The 22,500-nt window shown below is 47.8% G+C and overlaps 3 protein-coding genes across 9 annotated transcripts in view; 2 read left to right on the top strand and 1 right to left on the bottom strand.

Moving 5' to 3' along the window:
- TRMT13 (tRNA methyltransferase 13 homolog) overlaps positions 1 to 10,447 on the bottom strand; it is a 22,065-nt gene extending 11,618 nt beyond the window's left edge. Inside the window, exons 1-4 of one of the 7 annotated variants that reach the window (XM_056523356.1) lie at positions 10,125 to 10,447; positions 6,371 to 6,417; positions 6,222 to 6,288; positions 2,892 to 2,951 (exon numbers count right to left, since the gene is read on the bottom strand). In XM_056523356.1, coding sequence (XP_056379331.1) covers positions 2,892 to 2,951; positions 6,222 to 6,288; positions 6,371 to 6,417; positions 10,125 to 10,292 — 342 coding nt within the window. In that variant the 5' untranslated portion in view covers positions 10,293 to 10,447. Of the gene's footprint in view, positions 1 to 2,891; positions 2,952 to 6,221; positions 6,289 to 6,370; positions 6,418 to 9,885; positions 10,053 to 10,124 lie in introns of those variants that run through there. The other 6 variants (XM_056523351.1, XM_056523350.1, XM_056523357.1 and 3 more) reach the window with 6 other exon arrangements.
- Positions 10,448 to 10,488: 41 nt separating this feature from the next.
- On the top strand, positions 10,489 to 17,599 carry LOC130277415 (spindle assembly abnormal protein 6 homolog). The gene is given in 4 exon segments (XM_056528086.1): positions 10,489 to 10,621; positions 17,094 to 17,154; positions 17,412 to 17,472; positions 17,475 to 17,599. Coding segments are annotated over 4 exon segments (318 nt in total). The 5' UTR covers positions 10,489 to 10,550.
- A 128-nt stretch (positions 17,600 to 17,727) lies between these two features.
- Positions 17,728 to 22,500, top strand: part of LOC130277414 (spindle assembly abnormal protein 6 homolog) — a 24,221-nt gene continuing 19,448 nt past the window's right edge. Inside the window, exons 1-4 of the mRNA XM_056528085.1 lie at positions 17,728 to 17,859; positions 19,498 to 19,680; positions 19,783 to 19,860; positions 21,760 to 21,879. Coding sequence (XP_056384060.1) covers positions 17,728 to 17,859; positions 19,498 to 19,680; positions 19,783 to 19,860; positions 21,760 to 21,879 — 513 coding nt within the window. The remainder of the gene's footprint in view (positions 17,860 to 19,497; positions 19,681 to 19,782; positions 19,861 to 21,759; positions 21,880 to 22,500) is intronic.

Below are 22,500 nucleotides of genomic sequence, written 5' to 3'. Positions count from 1 at the left end.
TCTTAATCCTTCCAGTACTTATCAGCTGCTGTATGCTATAGAGCAGTGGTCTCAAACTGTGGCCCTCCAGATGTTGCCAAACTTCAACTCCCAGCATGCCCGGACAGCCGTTGGCTGTCCGGGCATGCTGGGAGTTGAAGTTTGGCAACATCTGGAGGGCCACAGTTTGAGACCACTGCTCCAGAGAAAGCATGGGCACACACTAGGTTATCGGCAGATCCGTTACGTGTGACCCTACCCTAAAAAATATCAATTAATAAACATATTTGGTATCGCCAAGTGCATAAATGTCCGATCTATTAAAATATCATATTAAAGGGGTACTCCGGTGGAAAACTTTTTTTTTTTTTTTTTTTTTTTTTTTTTTTTTATCAACTGGTGCCAGAAAGTTAAACAGATTTGTAAATGACTTCTATTAAAAAATCTTTACCCTTCCAGTACTATTTAGCTGCTGTATGCTACAGAGGAAATTCTTTTCTTTTTGAATTTCTTTTTTGTCTTGTCCACAGTGCTCTCTGCTGACACCTCTGTCCGTATCAGGAACTGTCCAGAGTAGCATGGGTTAGCTATGGGGATTTTCTCCTGCTTTGGACAGTTCCTGATATGGGCATCAGGTGTCAGCAGAGAGCACTGTGGACAAGACAAAAAAAGAAATTCAAAAAGAAAATAATTACCTCTGTAGCATACAGCTGCTAAAAAGTACTGGAAGGGTAAAGATTTTTTAATAGAAGTCATTTACAAATCTGTTTAACTTTCTGGCACCAGTTGATTTAAAAAATATGTTTTCCACCGGAGTACCCCTTTAAATGTCCTTTCTGCTCTCTGCTGACATCTCTGTCCCTTTTAGGAACTGTCCAGAGTAGGTTCAAATCCCCATAGCAAACCTATCCTGCTCTGGACAGTTCCTGACATGGACAGATGTGTCAGCAGGGAGCACTGTGGTCAGACAGAAAAAAAATTCAAAAAGAAAAGAACTTCCTCTGTTATTGTACAGCAGCTGATAAGTACTGAAAGGATTGGGATTTTTTAATAGAAGTAATTTACAAATCTTTCTGGCAACAGTTGATAAAAAAAAAAAAAAAAAAAATGGAATTAATGTTCCTCAGAACCCGATCCTGACCCTGTACATGTAATTGTTTTTTGCCTCTATCACCTATATTTATTTTTAAAAAATCCCTCTTTTCATTAGCTCACAGTGTTAGAAATCCTCTCAGGGGAAAGGGGGGGTGTCCTTCTTTGTGGTGGTGGGAGGTGATTGGTGTGTGGTGGGAGGGGGCGTGTCCCTTGGTGGTGGGAGGTGATTGTTGTGTGGTAGGAGTGGGCGTGTACCTCCCTTGTGGTGGTGGGAGGTGATTGGTGTGTGGTGGGAGGGGGCGTATCCCTCCTTGTGGTGGTAAGAGGTGATTGATGTGTGGTGGGAGGGAGCGTGTCCCTCCTTGTGGTGGTGGGAGGTGATTGGTGTGTGGTGGGAGGGGACATGTCCCTCCTTGTGGTGGTAAGAGGTGATTGGTGTGTGGTGGGAGGGGGCGTGTCCCTCCCTTGTGGTGGTGGGAGGTGATTGGTGTGTGGTAGGAGGGGGCGTGTCCCTCCTTGTGGTGGTGGGAGGTGATTGGTGTGTGGTAGGAGTGGGCATGCCCCTCTCTTGTGGTGGTAGGTGGTGATTGGTGTGTGGTGGGAGGGGGCGTGTCCCTCCTTGTGGTGGTAAGAGGTGATTGGTGTGTGGTGGGAGGGGGCGTGTCTCTCCTTTTTGGTGGTGGGAGGTGATTGGTGTGTGGTAGGAGGGGGCGTGTGTCCCTCCTTGTGGTGGTGGGATGTGATTGGTGTGTGGTGGGAGGGAGCGTGTCCCTCCTTGTGGTGGTGGGAGGTGATTGGTGTGTGGGATCGTGTCCCTCCTTGTGGTGGTGGGAGGTGATTGGTGTGTGGGAGTGTGTCCCTCCTTGTGGTGGTAGGAGGTGATTGGTGTGTGGTGGGAGGGAACGTGTCCTCCTTGTGGTCGCCTTGTGTGGTAGAAGGTGATTGGTGTGTGGTGGAATGGTGCGTGTCCCTCCTTGTGGTGGTAGAAGGTGATTGGTGTGTGGTGGAATGGTGCGTGTCCCTCCTTTTTGGTGGTGGGAGGTGATTGGTGTGTTGGTAGGAGGGGGCGTGTCCCTCCTTGTGGTGGTGGGAGGTGATTGGTGTGTGGTGGGAGGGAGCGTGTCCCTCCTTGTGGTGGTGGGAGGTGATTGGTGTGTGGGAGCGTGTCCCTCCTTGTGGTGGTGGGAGGTGATTGGTGTGTGGGAGCGTGTCCCTCCTTGTGGTGATAGGAGGTGATTGGTGTGTGGTGGGAGGGAACGTGTCCCTCCTTGTGGTGGTAGAAGGTGATTGGTGTGTGGTGGGAATGGTGCGTGTCCCTCCTTGTGGTGGTAGAAGGTGATTGGTGTGTGGTGGAATGGTGCGTTTCCCTCCTTGTGGTGGTGGGAGGTGATTGGTGTGTGGTGGGAGGTGATTGGTGTGTGGTGGGAGGGGGCATGTCCTTGTGGTGGTGGGAGGTGATTGGTGTGTGGTGGGAGGGGGCATGTCCTTGTGGTGGTGGGACGTGATTGGTGTGTCTGCTCACCTGCAGCCTTGTCTATGAGTCATCTCTTGTCCATGACTCATGGACAAGCATGGCGCTGCTGCAGGACTAGGTAGTGTCCCAGTAGGTACGGGGACCCCTAGTGTTGGGATTTTCAGGGGTCATTTTCTTTATTAGGTATTCAAAAAAATTTAAGAACCATACTACAAAAGGTCTTTAATTTTCATCAGTAACAATATATAAAAAGTTTTTGGATGTGACCCTACCAGAAATGGCTACAGGTGACCACAGTACATTACTAGCCTGCACTGATAGCACTGCAGTATCTGACACTTACCTGGTCCTGACTCGCATCTGCTGTCACAGCTCCAGAATTCACATTATGAACGTAAAAAACCTATAATAAAAAAAGAAAAACCACAATAAATGAAAAATTATAATAAAGAATCCAATCCGTATACTGGTTATCCCTTTGAGTTCTGAATCTGTTCTTGATGTGTCCATGTTGTATCGGCCTGGCCTGTCTGTGCACTTTAGTGTAGGGAACGTCGCCTAGTTGTGGACTGGGTATCCAGAGGTCAGACCCCCATCAATCATAAGTAATGGAAGAGTCTAGCGGGATCGGGAGACCTATTTAGGTCATTAGATTGGTAAAATCTTTATACAGGAAATGTTCTCTCTGGCTCAGATAAATCCCAAAGCTTTTGTTCATTTCAGATAGGAAGGGTCTTGTAAAAGTATATAAGGGGTATACACTATTGATGTGGTGTCCAACCTGCAGCCCTCCAGCTGTTGTAAAAGTACAACTCCCAGCATGCTGTGTGTCCTCCAGTAATACACGTGCAAAGAGTGTGCAAACTACGCCACTCCAGCTGTTGCAAAGCTAAAATTCCCAGCATGCCAAGACAGCCAGCAGCTGTCCGGGCATGCTGGGAATTGTAGTTTTGCACCAGGGGTATACACTATTGCAACAGGGGCCTATACTATTGCTGGGGTGTCCAACCTGCGGCCCTCCAGCTGTTGCAAAAGTACAACTCCCAGCATGCTGTGTGTCCTTGGGTAATACACATTTAAGAGGGTTCAAACTATGCCACTCTAGCTGTTGCAAAACTACAACTCCCAGCATGCCTGGACAGCCAACAGCTGTCTGGGCATGCTGGGAATTGTAGTTTTGCAACAGGGGCATATACTATTGCTGTGGTGTCAACCTGTGGTCCTCCAGCTGTTGAAAATCTACAACTCCTAGTATGCTGTGTCATCCAGTAATACACGTAAAAGAGTGTCCAAACTACGCCACTCCAGCTGTTGCAAAACTACAACTCCCAGCATGCTGTGTGTCCTCTATTAATACACAATTAAGAGTCTCCAAACTGTGGTCCTCCAGCTGTTGAAAATCTATAACTCCCAGCATGCTATGTGTCATTCAGTAATACACGCGAAAGAGCATCCAAACTACTCCACTCCAGCTGTTGCAAAACTACAACTCCCAGCATGCTGTGTGTCCTCTATTAATACACAATTAAGAGTCTCCAAACTGTGGTCCTCCAGCTGTTGAAAATCTATAACTCCCAGCATGCTATGTGTCATTCAGTAATACACGTGAAAGAGCATCCAAACTACTCCACTCCAGCTGTTGCAAAACTACAACTCCCAGCATGCTGTGTGTCCTCTATTTATACACAATTAAGAGTTTCCAAACTGTGGACCTCCAGCTGTTGCAAAACTACAACTCCCAGCATGCTTAGACAGCCAAAAGCTGTCTGGGCATGCTGGGAATTGTAGTTTTGCAACAGGGATATACACTATTGCAACAGGGGCATATACTATTGCTGTGGTGTCCAAACTGTGGCCCTCCAGCTGTTGAAAATCTACAACTCCTAGTATGCTGTGTGTCATCCAGTAATACACGTATAAGAGTGTCCAAACTACGCCACTCCAGCTGTTGCAAAACTACAACTCTCAGCATGCTGTGTGTCCTCTATTAATACACAATTAAGAGTCTCCAAACTGTGGACCTCCAGCTGTTGCAAAACTACAACTCCTTGCATGCTGTGTGTCCTCTATTAATACACATTTAAGAGTCTCCAAACTTTGGACCTCCAGCTGTTGCAAAACTACAACTCCCAGCATGCCTAGACAGACAAAAGCTGTCTGGGCATGCTGGGAATTGTAGTTTTGCAACAGGGATATACACTATTGCAACAGGGGCACATACTATTGCTGTGGTGTCCAACCTGTGGCCCTCCAGCTGTTGAAAATCTGCAACTCCTAGTATGCTGTGTGTCATCCAGTAATACACGTATAAGAGTGTCCAAACTACGCCACTCCAGCTGTTGCAAAACTACAACTCTCAGTCTATTAATACACAATTAAGAGTCTCCAAACTGTGGTCCTCCAGCTGTTGCAAAACTACAACTCCCAGCATGCTATGTGTCATTCAGTAATACATGTGAAAGAGCATCCAAACTACTCCACTCCAGCTGTTGCAAAACTACAACTCCCAGCATGCTGTGTGTCCTCTATTTATACACAATTAAGAGTTTCCAAACTGTGGACCTCCAGCTGTTGCAAAACTACAACTCCCAGCATGCTTAGACAGCCAAAAGCTGTCTGGGCATGCTGGGAATTGTAGTTTTGCAACAGGGATATACACTATTGCAACAGGGGCATATACTATTGCTGTGGTGTCCAAACTGTGGCCCTCCAGCTGTTGAAAATCTACAACTCCCAGCATGCTGTGTGTCATTCAGTAATACACATTTAAGATTGTCCAAACTACGCCACTCCAGCTGTTGCAAAATTACAACTCCCAGCATGCTGTGTGTCCTCTATTAATACACATTTAAGAGTCTCCAAACTGTGGACCTCCAGCTGTTGCAAAACTACAACTCCCAGCATGCCTAGACAGCCAAAAGCTGTCTGGGCATGCTGGGAATTGTAGTTTTGCAACAGGGGTATACACTATTGCAACAGGGGCATATACTATAGCTGTGGTGTCCAACCTGTGGCCCTCCAGCTGTTGAAAATCTGCAACTCCTAGTATGCTGTGTGTCATCCAGTAATACACGTATAAGAGTGTCCAAACTACGCCACTCCAGCTGTTGCAAAACTACAACTCTCAGCATGCTGTGTGTCCTCTATTAATACACAATTAAGAGTCTCCAAACTGTGGACCTCCAGCTGTTGCAAAACTACAACTCCCAGCATGCTGTGTGTCCTCTATTAATACACATTTAAGAGTCTCCAAACTGTGGACCTCCAGCTGTTGCAAAACTACAACTCCCAGCATGCCTAGACAGACAAAAGCTGTCTTGGCATGCTGGGAATTTTATTTTTGCAAGAGGGGCACATACTATTGCTGTGGTGTCCAACCTGCGGCCCTTCAGCTGTTGAAAATCTACAACTCCCAGCATGCTGTGTGTCCTCTAGTAATACATGTAAAAGAGTGTCCAAATTAATGCACTCCAGCTGTTGCAAAACTACAACTCCCAACATGCTGTGTGTCATTCAGTAATACACGTGCAAGAGCGTCCAAACTACTTCACTCCAGCTGTTGCAAAACTACAACTCCCAGCATGCCCGGACAGCCAACGGCTGTCCGGGCATGCTGGGAGTTGTAGTTTTGCAACAGCTGGAGAGCAATATTTTAGCACTATTGTATACGTACCGGCTGAGGTTTCTCTCTGGAGTTGCACTTCTTCAGATGTTTTTGCAGCTGATCTTCATACACTGTGCTAGGAGACAAAAGGGGAGGAGTGTATGAAATAATTTGCATATTCTGGATCTACGGAATAGAATCAGATCATGGACACTCACTGTTTGGGGTCCAGTGGGCAAGGGATCCGCATCCTGCTGTTCTGCTCCTGGAATAAAGCGATACTGTCAGGATTCGCAACGTAGAACGATACCACAGCAGCCTTCACAACCCTATACAGCAGTGGTCCCCAAACTGTGGCCCTCCAGCTGTTACAAAACCACAACTCCCGACATACCCGCACACCAAATGGAGTTGTTGTTTAGCAACATCTGGAGGGCCCCCACGACAGCCATAGTAATGGTATGACCCGGAGTCATTTACCACAGGCCTAAGGGTCCATTCAGATGGCAATGCAGCAGAGAACCACACAGAAAACACAATTTTACCTCAAATTAAAGGGGTATTCTGGAGGGAAAAAAAAATAAGGTTTCAGATAAACTGGTGCAAGAAGGTTAAACAGATTTGAAAATTACTTCTATGTAAAAATCTTAAAGGGATACTCCGGAGGAAAACCAACAGAAAGTTAAACAGATTTATTTTAAAATCTTAATCCTTCTAGTACTTATCAGCTGCTGTATGCTCCACAGGAAGTTCTTTTCTTTTTGAATCTCCTTTCAGTCTGACCACAGAGCTCTCTGCTGACACCTCTGTCCGTGTCAGGAACTGTTCAGAGCAGGATGGGGATTTGTTCCTGCTCTGGACAGTTCCTGGCATGGACAGAGGTGTCAGCAGAGAGCACTGTGGTCAGACAGAAAGGAGATTCAAAAAGAAAAGAACTTCCTGTGGAGCATACAGCAGCTGATAAGTACTGGAAGGATTAAGATAGAAGTAATTTATGAATTTGTTTAACTTTGTGGCACCAGTTTATGTAAAAAAAAAAAAAAAAAAAAGTTTTCTACTGGAATACCCCTTTAATCCTTCCAGTACTTATCAGCTGCTGTATGCTACAGAGGAAGTTGTGTAGATGTGCACTCCTCATGCCCCTGTGTTCCCCCAAACACCGTCCAGGTGTACCTACTGGCATGCATCGGCCAACGGCTGTCCGGGCATGCTGGGAGTTGTAGTTTTTCAACAGCTGGAAGTAAACTCTTTGGAAAATACCGCTCCAGAGGAAGTTGTGTAGTTATTTCCAGTCTGACCACAGTGCTCTCTGCTGACACCTCTGTCCGTGTCAGGAACTGTCCAGAGCAGGAGCAAATCCCCATAGCAAACCTCTCCTGCTCTGGACAGTTCCTGACATGGACAGAGGTGTCAGCAGAGAGCACTGTGGTCAGACTGGAAAGAACTACACAACTTCCTCTGGAGCAGTATTTTCCAAAGAGTTTACTTCCAGCTGTTGAAAAACTACAACTCCCAGCATGCCCGGACAGCCGTTGGCCGATGCATGCCAGTAGGTACACCCGGACGGTGTTTGGGGGAACAGAGAGCATGAGGAGTACAGATAGGACGGAAGTGGAGGGAGAAGGGAGGGGGGTTGTGGTAGTAGAACACGGCTCCTCAGCAGGGAAGCCACTGCCGCCATCTTGGTCCTTCTGATATGGCAGTCACCGTCATTCAGCTTTCACAGGCTCCTAAATGGCTGATCAGCTTCTCTGTCATTTAGGAATCTGGAAAAGCTGAGTCACATACATGGTGACAGCCATACTGGTTGTCATCAAGCTTTCCTAGGAACACATAGAACCAAGAAATCTTTTGAGGGGACACCAATGACTGTGACACAGGGGGATATGAGGGGGACACTAATGACTGACACAGGGAGAGATGAGGGGACACTAATGACTGTGACACATGGAAATGATGGGACACTAATGATTGTGACACAGAGAGAGATGAGAGGACACTAATGACTGTGACACAGGGAGAAATTTGGGGGACACTAATGACTGTGACACAGGGAGAGATGAGGGGACACTAATTACTGTGACACAGGGAGAGAGGAGGGGACACAAATGACTGTGCCACAGGGAGAAATATGGGGCACACTAATGACTGTGACACACATGGGGGCGATTAAGGGACACTAATGACTGTGACACAGGAGAGATTAGGGGACACTAATGACTGTGACAAAGGGGAGAGATTAGGGGACACTAATAACTGCGACACAGGAAGAAATATGGGGCACACTAATGACTGTGACACAGGGAGAAATATGGGGCACACTAATGACTGTGACATACATGGGGGAGATTAGGGGGCACTAATGACTGTGACACAGGAAGAGATTAGGGGACACTAATGACTGTGACACAGGGGAGAGATTAGGGGACACTAATGACTGTGACACAGGGAGAGATTAGGGGACACTAATGACTGTGACAAAGGGGAGAGATTAGGGGACACTAATAACTGCGACACAGGAAGAAATATGGGGCACACTAATGACTGTGACACAGGGAGAAATATGGGGCACACTAATGACTGTGACATACATGGGGGAGATTAGGGGGCACTAATGACTGTGACACAGGAAGAGATTAGGGGACACTAATGACTGTGACACAGGGGAGAGATTAGGGGACACTAAGGACTGTGACACAGGGGAGAGATTAGGGGACACTAAGGACTGTGACACAGGGGAGAGATTAGGGGACACTAATGACTGTGACACAGGGAGAGATGAGAGGACACTAATGACTGTGACACAGGGAGAGAGGAGGGGACAATAATGACTGTGACACAGGGAGAGATGAGGGAACACTAATGACTGTGACACAGGGAGAGAGGAGGGGGACAATAATGACTGTGACACAGGGAGAGATGAGGGAACACTAATGACTGTGACACAGGGAGAGATGAGGGGACACTAATGACTGACACAGGGAGAGATGAGGGGACACTAATGACTGACACAGGGAGAGATGAGGGAACACTAATGACTGTGACACAGGGAGAGATGAGGGAACACTAATGACTGTGACACAGGGGAGAGATGAGTGGACACTAATGACTGTGACACAGGGAGAGATGAGTGGACACTAATGACTGTGACACAGGGAGAGATGAGGGGACACTAATGACTGTGACACAGGGAGAGATGAGGGGACACTAATGACTGTGACACAGGGAGAGATGAGGGGACACTAATGACTGTGACACAGGGAGAGATGAGGGGACACTAATGACTGTGACACAGGGAGAGATGAGGGGACACTAATGACTGTGACACAGGGAGAAATGAGGGGACACTAATGACTGTGACACAGGGAGAGATGAGGGGACACTAATGACTGTGACACAGGGAGAGATGAGGGGACACTAATGACTGTGACACAGGGAGAGATGAGGGGACACTAATGACTGTGACACAGGGAGAGATGAGGGCACACTAATGACTGTGACACAGGGAGAGATGAGGGGACACTAATGACTGTGACACAGGGAGAGATGAGGGGACACTAATGACTGTGACACAGGGAGAAATGAGGGGACACTAATGACTGTGACACAGGGAGAGATGAGGGGACACTAATGACTGTGACACAGGGAGAGATGAGGGGACACTAATGACTGTGACACAGGGAGAGATGAGGGGACACTAATGACTGTGACACAGGGAGAGATGAGGGCATACCAGTGCATCCAGCTCGCTCATATCCATATCTACAGCAGCCATCTCCAACCTGTCACTGCTGTAAAACTACAACTCCCAGCATGCTCAGACAGCCAACGCATTTCCGGACATGCTGGGAGTTGTAGTTTTGCAATAGCCAGAGGCCAACTGGTTGTGAAGCAGTGACGTGATGACGTCATGAGGTGGGCTGTATGATGCTGTGCTGCCCCCGTTATCACTGCACACGGTAGACACATCACCTCCCCGTTCTCCGCATGCTCCCCACAATACTTCTTCCCCTCGGACACGATCATCTTGCAGAATCGTTTCTTCCTGTGAACGAAGTGACTGCACCTGCCCGGCAGGGGGCCCCCAGCAGCGCCAGGATCCGGGCAGGGGCCCCTCTTCTCTTCCGTCACATCCATCATGTGTCTTCCACCCTTCTGCTTCTAAATCGGTTCACATTTACTTTTCTCACTTTGACCATCACAAAGATGGCCGATGAGGGCGCAACGTGAGACGCTTTGCGCTAGAGACGTACGACGTACAGGCGAACGCATCGTGACGTCAGCACGCAGCAGGCGGTTGATTTGGAAATTGTACCGCGACAACAAGAGGCAGATAGCGAGAAAGGCTCCGGCCTGAGTCCGGTACAGAGAGGGGAAGACACCGGGGCGGGCGGGAGGATGGATCCGGTGCAGGAGCTGCTCAGCCGGGAGGTGAAGGTTCTGCTGCGGGGACAGGACTGCACCGAGAGGTAATGTCACCCGTACTACTAATACTACTACAACTACCCTCATCATACTAATACTACTACTACAACTACCCTCATCATACTAATACTACTACTACAACTACCCTCATCATACTATGTGTCATACTACTACAACAACCCTCATCATACTATTACTACTACTACAACTACCCTCATCATACTATGTGTCATACTACTACAACTACCCTCATCATACTAATACTACTACAACCCTCATCATACTAATACTACTACTACAACTACCCTCATCATACTATGTGTCATACTACTACAACTACCCTCATCATACTATTACTACTACAACTACCCTCATCATACTATTACTACTACAACTACCCTCATCATACTATTCATACTACCACCCTCATTATACTATTACTACTACCCTCATCATAACGTGTCATACTACAACCACCCTCGTCATACTATTAATACTACCGCCCTCATTATACTACTACCCCCAGCATACTATACAGTGCTATGTGTCATACTATTACTACTACCCCCATTATTCTATACAGTGCTATGTGTCATACTATTACTACTACTACCCCGATCATACTATACAGTGCTATGTGTCATACTATTACTACTAGGGGTGTGAATCGCCAATAATTTGGCGATTCGATTCGAATCGCGATACCAGGGTGGCGATTCGATATATTGCAATATATCGCGTTACTGTCATGTTGGCGATATATCACGATATATCGCGATATTCCCTATTAAAAGCTTGGGAAAACTTATTCTAGCTGAGAAAGAACAAGGTCTGTAGTCTCGCGGTAGCAGCCTGCGAGTGGGACAGAGCTGATAACAGGTACACTGCCAACTAGTGGTCAGGAGTTTAAGTGTTATAAAAAAAATAAGACAGACAAATAGGACTGTGACTCAGTGAGTGAAATACAGTAAATGTTAATTATAATAATTTATAAAAAAAATCGATTCTCAGAATTTTAAAATCGATTCAGTATCGCGGAACAAAAAATTGCGATAATCGCGCAAATCGATTTTTTTCTTACATCCCTAATTACTACTACTACTACCCCCAGCATACTATACAGTGCTATGTCTCATACTATTACTACTACTACCCCCGATCATACTATACAGTGCTATGTCTCATACTATTACTACTACTACCCCCCAGCATACTATACAGTGCTATGTCTCATACTATTACTACTACTACCCCGATCATACTATACAGTGCTATGTGTCATACTATTACTACTACTACCCCCAGCATACTATACAGTGCTATGTGTCATACTATTACTACTACTACCCCCCAGCATACTATACAGTGCTATGTGTCATACTATTACTACTACTACCCCCAGCATACTATACAGTGCTATGTGTCCTACTATTACTACTACTCCCATCATACTATACAGTGCTATGTGTCATACTATTACTACTACCCCCAGCATACTATACAGTGCTATGTGTCATACTATTACTACTACTACCCCCAGCATACTATACAGTGCTATGTGTCATACTATTACTACTACTACCCAGATCGTACTATAACAGTGCTATGTGTCATACTATTACTACTACTACCCCCAGTATACTATACAGTGCTGTGTCAAACTATTACTACTACTGCTACTACTACCCCCAGCATACTATACAGTGCTATGTGTCATACTATTACTACTACTACCCCGATCATACTATACAGTGCTACGTGTCATACTATTACTACTACTACCCCAGCATACTATACAGTGCTATGTGTCCTACTATTACTACTACTACCCAAAGTATACTATACAGTGCTATGTGTCATACTATTACTACCCCCAGCATACTATACAGTGCTATGTGTCATACTATTACTACCCCCAGCATACTATACAGTGCTATGTGTCATACTATTACTACTACTAGCCCCGATCATACTATACAGTGCTATGTGTCATACTATTACTACTACCCCCATCATACTATACAGTGATATGTGTCATACTATTACTACTACTACCCCCAGTATACTATACAGTGCTGTGTCAAACTATTACTACTACTACCCCCAGCATACTATACAGTGCTATGTGTCATACTATTACTACTACTACCCCCAGCATACTATACAGTGCTGTGTGTCATACTATTACTACTACCCCCAGCATACTATACAGTGCTGTCATTCTATTACTACTACTACCCCCAGCATACTATACAGTGCTATGTGTCATACTATTACTACTACCCCCAGCATACTATACAGTGCTGTCATTCTATTACTACTACTACCCCCAGCATACTATACAGTGCTATGTGTCATACTATTACTACTACTACCCCCAGCATACTATACAGTGCTATGTGTCATACTATTACTACTACTACCCCCAGCATACTATACAGTGCTATGTGTCATACTATTACTACTACTACCCCCAGCATACTATACAGTGCTATGTGTCCTACTATTACTACTACTACCCCATCATACTATACAGTGCTATGTGTCCTACTATTACTACTACCCCAGCATACTATACAGTGCTATGTGTCCTACTATTACTACTACCCCCAGCATACTATACAGTGCTATATCTCATACTATTACTACTACTACCCCCCAGCATACTATACAGTGCTGTGTCCTACTATTACTACTACTACCCCCAGCATACCATACATTGGTATGTGTCCTCATCATCTTATACCAGTTCTATACACTTCTCAAAAAAAATAAAGGGAACACTAAATAACACATCCTAGATCTGAATGAACAAACTAATCGTATGAAATACTTTCCTCTTTACATAGTTGAATGTGACAACAAAATCACCCAAAAATTATCAATGGAAATCAAATGTATGAACCCATGGTGGTCTGGATATGGAGTCACACTCAAAATCACAGTGGAAAACCCCACTACAGGCCGATCCAACTTTATGTAATGTCCTTAATACAAGTCACAATGAGTCTCAGTAGTGTGTGTGGCCTCCACGTGCTCGTATGACCTCCCTACAATGCCTGAGCATGATCCTGATGAGGTGGAGGATGGTCTCCTGAGGGATGTCCTCCCAGACCTGGACTAAAGCATCCGCCAACTCCTGGACAGTCTGTGGTGGATGGAGCGAGACATGATGTCCCAGATGTGCTCAATTGGATTCCAGGTCTGGGAACGGGCGGCCAGTCCATAGCATCAATGCTTCCTCTTACAGGAACTGCTGACACAGTACAGACACATGAGGTCTAGCATTGTCTTGCATTAGGAGGAACCCAGGGCCAACCGCACCAGCATATGGTCTCACAAGGGGTCTGAGGATCTCATCTCGCTACCTAATGGCAGTCAGGCTACCTCTGGCAAGCACATGGAGGCTGTGCGGCCCCCCCCAAAGAAATGCCACCCCACACCATTACTGACCCACCACCAAACCGGTCATGCTGGAGGATGTAGCAGACAGCAGAATGTTCTCCACGGCGTCTCCAGACTCTGTCACATCTGTCACATGTGCTCAGTATGAACCTGCTTTCATCTGTGAAGAGCAAAGGCGCCAGTGGCGAATTTGCCAATCTTGGTGTTCTCTGCAAATGCCAAAAGTCCTGCACAGTGTTGGGCTGTAAGCACAACCCCCCACCTGTGGACGTCGGGCCCTCATACCGCCCTCATGGAGTCTGTTTCTGACCATTTGAGTGGACACATGCACATTTGTGGCCTGCTGGAGGTCATTTTGCAGGGCTCTGGCAGTGCTCCTCCTGCTCCTCCTTGCACAAAGGTGGAGGTAGTGGTCCTGCTGATCGGTTGTTGCCCTCCTACGGCCTCCTCCACATCTCCTGATGTACTGGCCTGTCTCCTGGTAGCGCCTCCATGCTCTGGACACTACGCTGACAGACACAGCAAACCTTCTTGCCACAGCTCGCATTGATGTGCCATCCTGGATGAGCTGCACTACCTGAGCCACTTGTGTGGGTTGTAGACTCCGTCTCATGCTACCACTAGAGTGAAAGCACCGCCAGCATTCAAAAGTGACCAAAACATCAGCCAGGAAGCATAGGAACTGAGAAGTGGTCTGTGGTCAGCACCTGCAGAACCACTCCTTATTGGGGGGTGTCTTGTTAATTGCCTATAATTTCCACCTGTTGTCTGCTCCATTTGCACAACAGCATGTGAAATTGATTGTCAATCAGTGTTCTTCCTGAGTGGACAGTGGGATCTCACAGAAGTGTCATTGACTTGGAGTTACATTGTGTTGAAGGAGTGTTCCTTTATTTTTTTTTAGCAGTGTACTTATACTAGTGCTATGTGTTATACCACTACTACCACCATTATCCTATACTAGTGTTATGTCAGTAATACTACTACCACCCCTATTATGCTATACCTGTGCTACAACCATTGTTCTAGATTTGTCCTATATGTTAATACTACTACCCCCATTATAGGACTCCAGTGCTCTATACTGTCATTCTATTACTTTATTATAATCCTATATGTCAGCCCTACTACTGGTCCCATTATTCTATGCCACTCCCGTATGTACCATATTACTATCCCTATGTTTATGTCATACTACTACCCCCATTATTCCAGCTGTTGCAAAACTACAACTCCCAGCATGCCCGGACAGCGTTGTGCTGTCCGGGCATGCTGGGAGTTGTAGTTTTGCAACAGCTGAAGCCACACTGTTTAGAAAACACAGGGTTAACATCAGCCAAAAGTGTCTAAAGGAGGACAACCGGTGACCAGGGACAGGATCATAGGGACCCTAGGATCATTGATGCATGTGAGGATGAAGGCTATCCCGTCTGGTTCAATCCCTCAGAAGAGCTGCTGTAAAGCAAATTGCTGAAAAACCTTCCGTGGCCCATGATGGAAAGGAGTCAGATCACACTGGACATGGCAGCTTGTTGTATATGAGGCCTGCAGACCGGTAAGAGCGACCATGGTGACAAATGTCCTCCACATAAAGTGTCCACGATGGGTGTCAGAACTGGAGTAAAGGCGTCTGGTCTGATGGGTCACATTTCCCTTCATGTGGACGGCCGGGTGTGTATGCGACACTTACCTGAGGAAGAGATGGCATCAGGATGCACAATGGAAGAAGACAAGATGGTGGGGCAGTGTGAGGGGCCGGCGGGGCAGTGTGACGGGCCGGCGGGGCAGTGTGACGGGCCGGCGGGGCACTGTGATGGGCAATGTTCATCTGGATACCTTGGGTCCTGGTCTCATGTGGATGTTACTGTGACACCTACCTAACCATTGTACAGACCAAGTCCCCCCCCCCCCCCATCATGGCAGACGGACTCCCTCATGGCAGTGGCCTTTATCAGCAGGATAATGCCCCCCGGCCTCACTGCAGACATTGTTCAGGAATGAGGAACGTGACAAAGAGATCATGGTTGTGTCTCAGCCTCCAAATCCGTCATCTATAAACCCTCATGGGAGGGAGAATCAAAAAACTGAGATCAGGACGCCCCAAACATCATTTTTTTTTCTTCTGATGGTTACTTTTGGGAAGCCACATAATCCGCTTGCAGATTTTCTGCTGCAAAAATTCTGCATGTGGAAAACCTGCAGTGTGATCGCACCCTAAATTGGCGGGGCTGTTGGCGGAGGGGGGGGGGGTCGCCGGGGCTGTTGGCGGAGGGGGGGTGGGGGTCGCCGGGGCTGTTGGCGGAGGGGGGGGGTCGCCGGGGCTGTTGGCGGAGGAGGGGGGGTCGCCGGGGCTGTTGGCGGAGGAGGGGGGGTCGCCGGGGCTGTTGGCGGAGGAGGGGGGGTCGCCGGGGCTGTTGGCGGAGGAGGGGGGTCGCCGGGGCTGTTGCGGAGGAGGGGGGGGTCGCCGGGGCTGTTGGGCGGAGGAGGGGGGGTCGCCGGGCTGTTGGCGGAGGAGGGGGGGGTCTCCGGGCTGTTGGCGGAGGGGGGGTCCGGGGCTGTTGGCGGGGGGGGGGTCCCGGGGCTGTTGGACGGAGGGGGGGGGTCCCGGGGCTGGTGGCGGAGGGGGGGGGTCGCCGGGGCTGTTTGCGGTGGGGGGGGGTCGCCGGGGCTGTTGGCGGAGGGAGGGGGGGGGTCGCCGGGGCTGTTGGCGGAGGGGGGGGGGGGGGCGCCGGGGCTGTTGGCGGAGGGGGGGGGGCGCCGGGGCTGTTGGCGGAGGGGGGGGGGGGGGCGCCGGGGCTGTTGGCGGAGGGGGGGGGGGGGGCGCCGGGGCTGTTTGCGGGGGGGGGGGGGGGGGCGCCGGGGCTGTTGGCGGGGGGGGGGGGGGGGGCGCCGGGGCTGTTGGCTGGGGGGGGGGGGGGTTCGCCGGGGGCTGTTGGCGGAGGGGGGGGGTCCCGGCGTTGTGGGGCTATTGTCACCAGGATAGCTGCAGATCTGCAGAAGAGAACTCACTGGAGTTATCTCCCCGGGCTCATACTGTGATTATTTTAACTTTTTTTTTTACTTTCTTACATCTATACGTCCCATATCGTTCTGTGTATTGTGTGGATCCAGGAGGCAGACTGTCCGGATATGCATTGAGCAGCGCACAGCGTCATCGCCCGTCCATAAGAAGGTGGGTATAGAACCTTGTTGCAGTTCTACTAGGTATTACAGCAATGTTTTCCAACCAGCATGTCCTCAGCTGTTGCAAAACTACAGCTCCCATCATGCCCGGACAGCCAACGGCTGTCCGGGCATGCTGGGAGTTGTAGTTTTGCAGCAGCTGAAGACACCCTGTTTGGAAACTCCTTTTCCAGGAAGAATAGTATGTTGCATTTTGTGAAATAACTTCTCCATATTTTGTGCCCCCCCCCCCCCCCTCTCCTGCAGGACTTGGTGGTCCGGATGACAGACGACACCGATCCGTTCTTTCTTTACAACCTGGTGATCTCAGAGAAGATTTCCAGAATCTGAAGCTTCAGCAGGGCCTCCTGGTCGATTTTTCGGCTTTCCCACAGAAGTTTATAGATCTGCTCTATCAGTGCCTCAATGAGGAAAACAAAGAGGTGCCCCGGTAAGAAACGTAGCCACCGACTACGTATGAAGTCAGTTTATACTTTATTTTTACTTATAAAGCGATTTTTCCCATGACAGTATCTGATCATTGGGGGTCCTGCTGGGACTATTGGGACCACCACTGATTGGAATGGAGGTGCTGTCAGACATGTTGGCTGCTGCTCCCTTCAACTCTGCGGGCTGGATAAAGATAGCCAAATATAATGGTCAGTTTTGTCTGTCCCGTAGGGTTGAATGGAGCCCCCTCCTTTCTAATGGACAGGTGCAGTGTTCTTTATGGTGACCTCCCTTTTAAAGGGGTTATCCTGCTTTTAAAAATGTATCCTCTATCTACAATATAGGTATATATATAAGTGTCTGACCTCTGGTACCCTCCAAGGTCTTAAGAATGTGGCTCGACTCTCCCCACTGAACCCTTCAGCCCCCAACTTCCAAAACGTACTCGCCTTCACAGGGACTCCCCGCTCAGGCAATCATCGACTGAATAGCACTGCGGCCAGTGATTGGCTAAGACCCCTTTCACACTGCCGTCGCTCCCCGTCGAGAACGTCCGTTAAAGGGGTATTCCGCTGGAAAACGTATAATATATATTTATTTTTAAATCAACTGATGACGGAAAGTTAAACAGATTTGTAAATTACTTATATAAAAAAAATCTTAATCCTTCCAGTACTTATTAGCTGCTGTATACTACAGAGGAAGTTGAATTGTTCTTTTCTGTCTGACCACAGTGCTTTCTGCTGACACCTTTGTCCATGTCAGGAACTGTCCAGAGCAGGAGAGGTTTGCTATGGGAATTTGTTCCTGCTCTGTACAGTTCCGTACATGGACAGAGGTGTCAGCAGAGAGCACTGTGGTCAGACCGAAAAGAACAACTCGACTTCCTCTGGAGCATACAGCAGCTAAGTACTGGAAGGATTAAGATTTTTAAATGGAAATACCGGTAATTTACAAATCTGTTTTAACTTTCTAGCAGCAGTTGATTTAAAAAAAAAAAAAAATTCCACCGGAGTACCCCTTTAAAGGAAAACTGTCGGCTTTCTCCCCACGCACTAACCAGTGGTACTGGCTGGTAGTGCGGGGGACGCTGATCAGTTTGATGCTTACCGGGCCCGGATCCGCCGCGCCGTTCGGTCCTAATCTTCTATTTTCAGGATATGCTAATGAGGTGCTAACTGGCACTCTGACATCAGTACCGCCTGCCGCAGCGCCGCCCAGCTCATCAATAGTCCTCCCCTCTCTCTTCATTACAGAACGGGGAGAAGAGGGCGAGGCGGAGGGAGGGGAGGAATATTGATTCGGTGGCGCTGCAGCAGGCGGCACTGACGTCAGAGTGCCAGTTAGCCCGGCCGGTGCCAATTAGCACCTCCATTAGCACATCCCGAAAATAGAAGATTATGGCCGAACAGCGCGGCAGATCCGGGCACGGTAAGCATCAAACTGATCAGCGTCCCCCGCACTACCAGCCAGTACCACTGGTTAGTGTGGGGAGAGAAAGCTGACAGGTTTCCTTTTTTAATTCTTTTTTTATTTTTTTTGGTCACTTTAATGGCCGTTCTCGTGACAGCCCATTTACTATTATGGGGGTCGCCGGGACCTATTATTTTTTGACGGGAATATGAGAGATAAGACGGCTCTTGCAGTAATTTTTTTTTCCTGCTATTCTCCCCAGCTCCCCTCCCCCTGTGCTAACGGCAGTGTGAAAGTAGCCTAAATGGGCCATCACTGCCAATACTAGTACATTTAGGAAGGTGAGGACTGGAGCGCAGAACAAGGAGAGGGGTCGGCGAGCTGACACTTATCCCTTATCCTATACTTAGGGGGACACATTTTTGTAGCCAGATAACCCCTTTTTACAGCTCTGTACACAGAGTGACTTGCTGTCTTTTCCCTCCTGCAGATTCCTGTTGCAGTTGTCCTCAGGCGCGGGTCCTCAGGCGCGGTTCTCAGCGGTTCGCCGGCACAGTTAGATGTGGTCGAGACTAATCCCTTTAAGCACCTGACGCACCTTTCTCTACGACTCCTACCAGCAAATGATGTGGAAGTAAAGACTTACCTGGCAACGTGTTTAAAGTGTATTAAGGTACCTGTCATATTGGGTGCAGTGATTTCTTCCTCTGTAGTAGGATTGTGTGACAATGTGTGTGTTTTTTTATTTTATTTTTAATATTTTTTTTCTGTGCAGGAAGAAAGAATGATGTTACAACACAAACTGAAAAAGACAGAAGATGATCTGACCCGGCAGCTGATCAGCGCACAGCAGGTACACAGGATATTACCTCTGTTTTGTACTAAATGGGGAAAAGAATACCTGTCGTTTGGAAAAACCTGCGACATGTCAAAAGTTTAGATCAGCAGGGGTCTGAGTGTTAAGACCTGCGCTGATCAGGAGAACGAGGCGGGAGATGTCTGCGCTACCACGTGCTCCTCTTCCTGCTCGGTGTCACATGATTGAGACACGTTCATAGACTCACTTTGCGAGAGTCTCCGTCACGTCACGCGGAGTGCAGAGTTTTCCCGGCTTCTTATCCTGATCAATGTTGGTTTCAGCAGCCCGCTGGCTCCTCCCTCCCTCCTTCCGGAGGCGTGGCTTGATTTTGTCTCTGAGCTTAAAGGGGAAGTCCAGTGCTGAAAAACGTATCCCCTATCCTAAGGATAGGGGATAAGTTTCACATCGCTGGCCAGATAGCGGCTGTCGACCATCGCACGAAGCGGCGGCTGACACGCCCCCTCAATGCAACTCTATGGCAGCGTCGGAGCACTGCTTTTGGCTGAGTTGTATTGAGGGGGCGTGTCAGCCGTGGCTTTGTGCGGTGGTCAGCACGCCCCCTTCCCGCGATCTGAAACTTATACCCTATCCTTAAGTTTTTCAGCACTGGATATCTCCTTTAAATGCGTACTCCACTGCTCAACGTTTGAAACAAACCGTTCCAAATGCTGGAGCCGGCGCCGGGAGCTCGTGACCTCATAGCCCCACCCTGCTTGACGTCATACCCCGCCCCCTCAATGCAAGTCTATGGGAGGGGGCGTTTCACGCCCCCTCCCATAGACTTGCATTGAGGGGGCGGGGCGTTGACATTGTTGGTTCCAAAAGCTGAGCAGCGGAGTACCCCTTTAACTCTGCCACCGAGTGATGTCATCACCTCTGAACAGCCACTACAGCCTGCATCACCTTCTGTACATAACAACATAAGACATTATGCTATCCTTCATATAAGATGGGGACAGGGACTATTGATGGTATTCAAAATATTGGGCAGACTAGATGGGCCGACACCGTCTGTTTATTGGGACATTTAAGGAGAATTAGGAGTGCTTATACCATACTGCCACATAGAGGAACAGACAGGGAATGAATAGCAGGTGCTGCAGTCTCACTGTGTGAAAGTCTGCTTTGAAGTGAGATGTTCTAGGCGGGGAGCTGTCGGAGGGGAGTTAGAAGGGTGTGAGTGCTGTGATGAAAGCCATGCATTCTGGGAATTGTAGTGAGCAACTGCTCTACCAAAAAGCACAGAACTTAGATTGCCCAAAACAAATGGATTTTTGGTGGTTTTAGAACTGGGTCAGACAGACAAAATATTTTCTATGCTTTTGCAGCATTTTTTGTTTTTAAACAGATGTTGAAATACCTGCAGAAATACATTTGGTGTATGGAGTCTGTCAGTGCTCCGCTGGAAAAATAGCAAGGCTGACCGGGCATGCTGGGAGTTGTAGTTTTGCAACAGCTGGAGTCACCCTGGTTGGGAAACACTGGTCTGATCACAAGATTTTCTCTAAGGCTAGGTTCACACAACTGAATCGCTGGGCAGAACTTCTGCCGGAGATCGAGCCGGCGACACTAGGACCGCACGGACTGCATTGCCGTCCCCATAGATGGCAATGCATTTCTGGGTGGATCTTTTTTGGGAGATCTGCTCAGAAATACATTGACATCTATGGGGAACGGCAATGCAGTCTGCGTGGTCCTAGTGCCGTCTGCTTAATCTCCGGCAGAGATTCCACAGTGTGAACCCAGCCGAATAGTGTTACTATTTCTCTATAGAAGTTGGTGATTTCTTTGTAATAATCCACCTATCCAATAGAACCACAAGAAATGTTTTACCGTTTTTGTCTAATATTTTTTTCATTGTTATATAGCGTTGATTTTTTTGTTTCTTTATAGAGTCTGTCTGAGAAAAGTATAGAACTGGAGAAATTAAGAAGCGACTCTGCAGCCAAGATTACGTCATTAAGGGGACAGCACACGGCAGAGCTTACCAGAGAGAAAGAGAAGGCTCAGCAGGTAGAAGACTTGATGAGTTTAGGAAACCCTTTCTGAATGACCTAGTTAGCGCATTCAGAGCTACAATTTGTAGAATATTGTGAGAATATTTTTTCTTCCACGCAGGCAGTGTGCAACCTGCAAAGAAGAAAAAAATTGGCAGCACAAAACGTAATTTGAGCATTGTGGCCGGCATTTATCATTGGAAGTGAAGCATTTTTCTACACTTTTTATTTTTATTAATTTTTTGTGTGCTGGTAATGTGTAGGAGCGCCAAATTTATTAAATGGTCACACAGCATTTGATACATTTTGCGCAGGTCACATTGTCTGAAATTTCTCTCTTCACATACACCAAAAAGCTAAGCTAAGTCTGGGCTGGTGTAGTTAAGAAACTTTTTGGTGGTTTTGCGCCTTTTTTGCGCCTTTTCACAAAAAGGTGCAGTTCATAAAACCCTTCCATATCACGTGTACAGTGATCCCTCAACATACGATGGTAATTAGTTCCGAATGAACCGTCACTTGAATCCATCGTATGTTGAGGGATCCGTGCAATAATAATATAGAAAGTTATACTAGTGTGTCCCCGCTGCTCCGGACTGTCACCGCTGCCCTGGATCGTCTCTCTCCTTAGCTGTCATCA

Source organism: Hyla sarda, chromosome 6, assembly GCF_029499605.1.
Source record: "Hyla sarda isolate aHylSar1 chromosome 6, aHylSar1.hap1, whole genome shotgun sequence".
Lineage (NCBI taxonomy): Eukaryota > Metazoa > Chordata > Amphibia > Anura > Hylidae > Hyla > Hyla sarda.
Note: the sequence above shows the minus strand (reverse complement) of the source record. Positions and strands in the feature narration are given on the sequence as shown.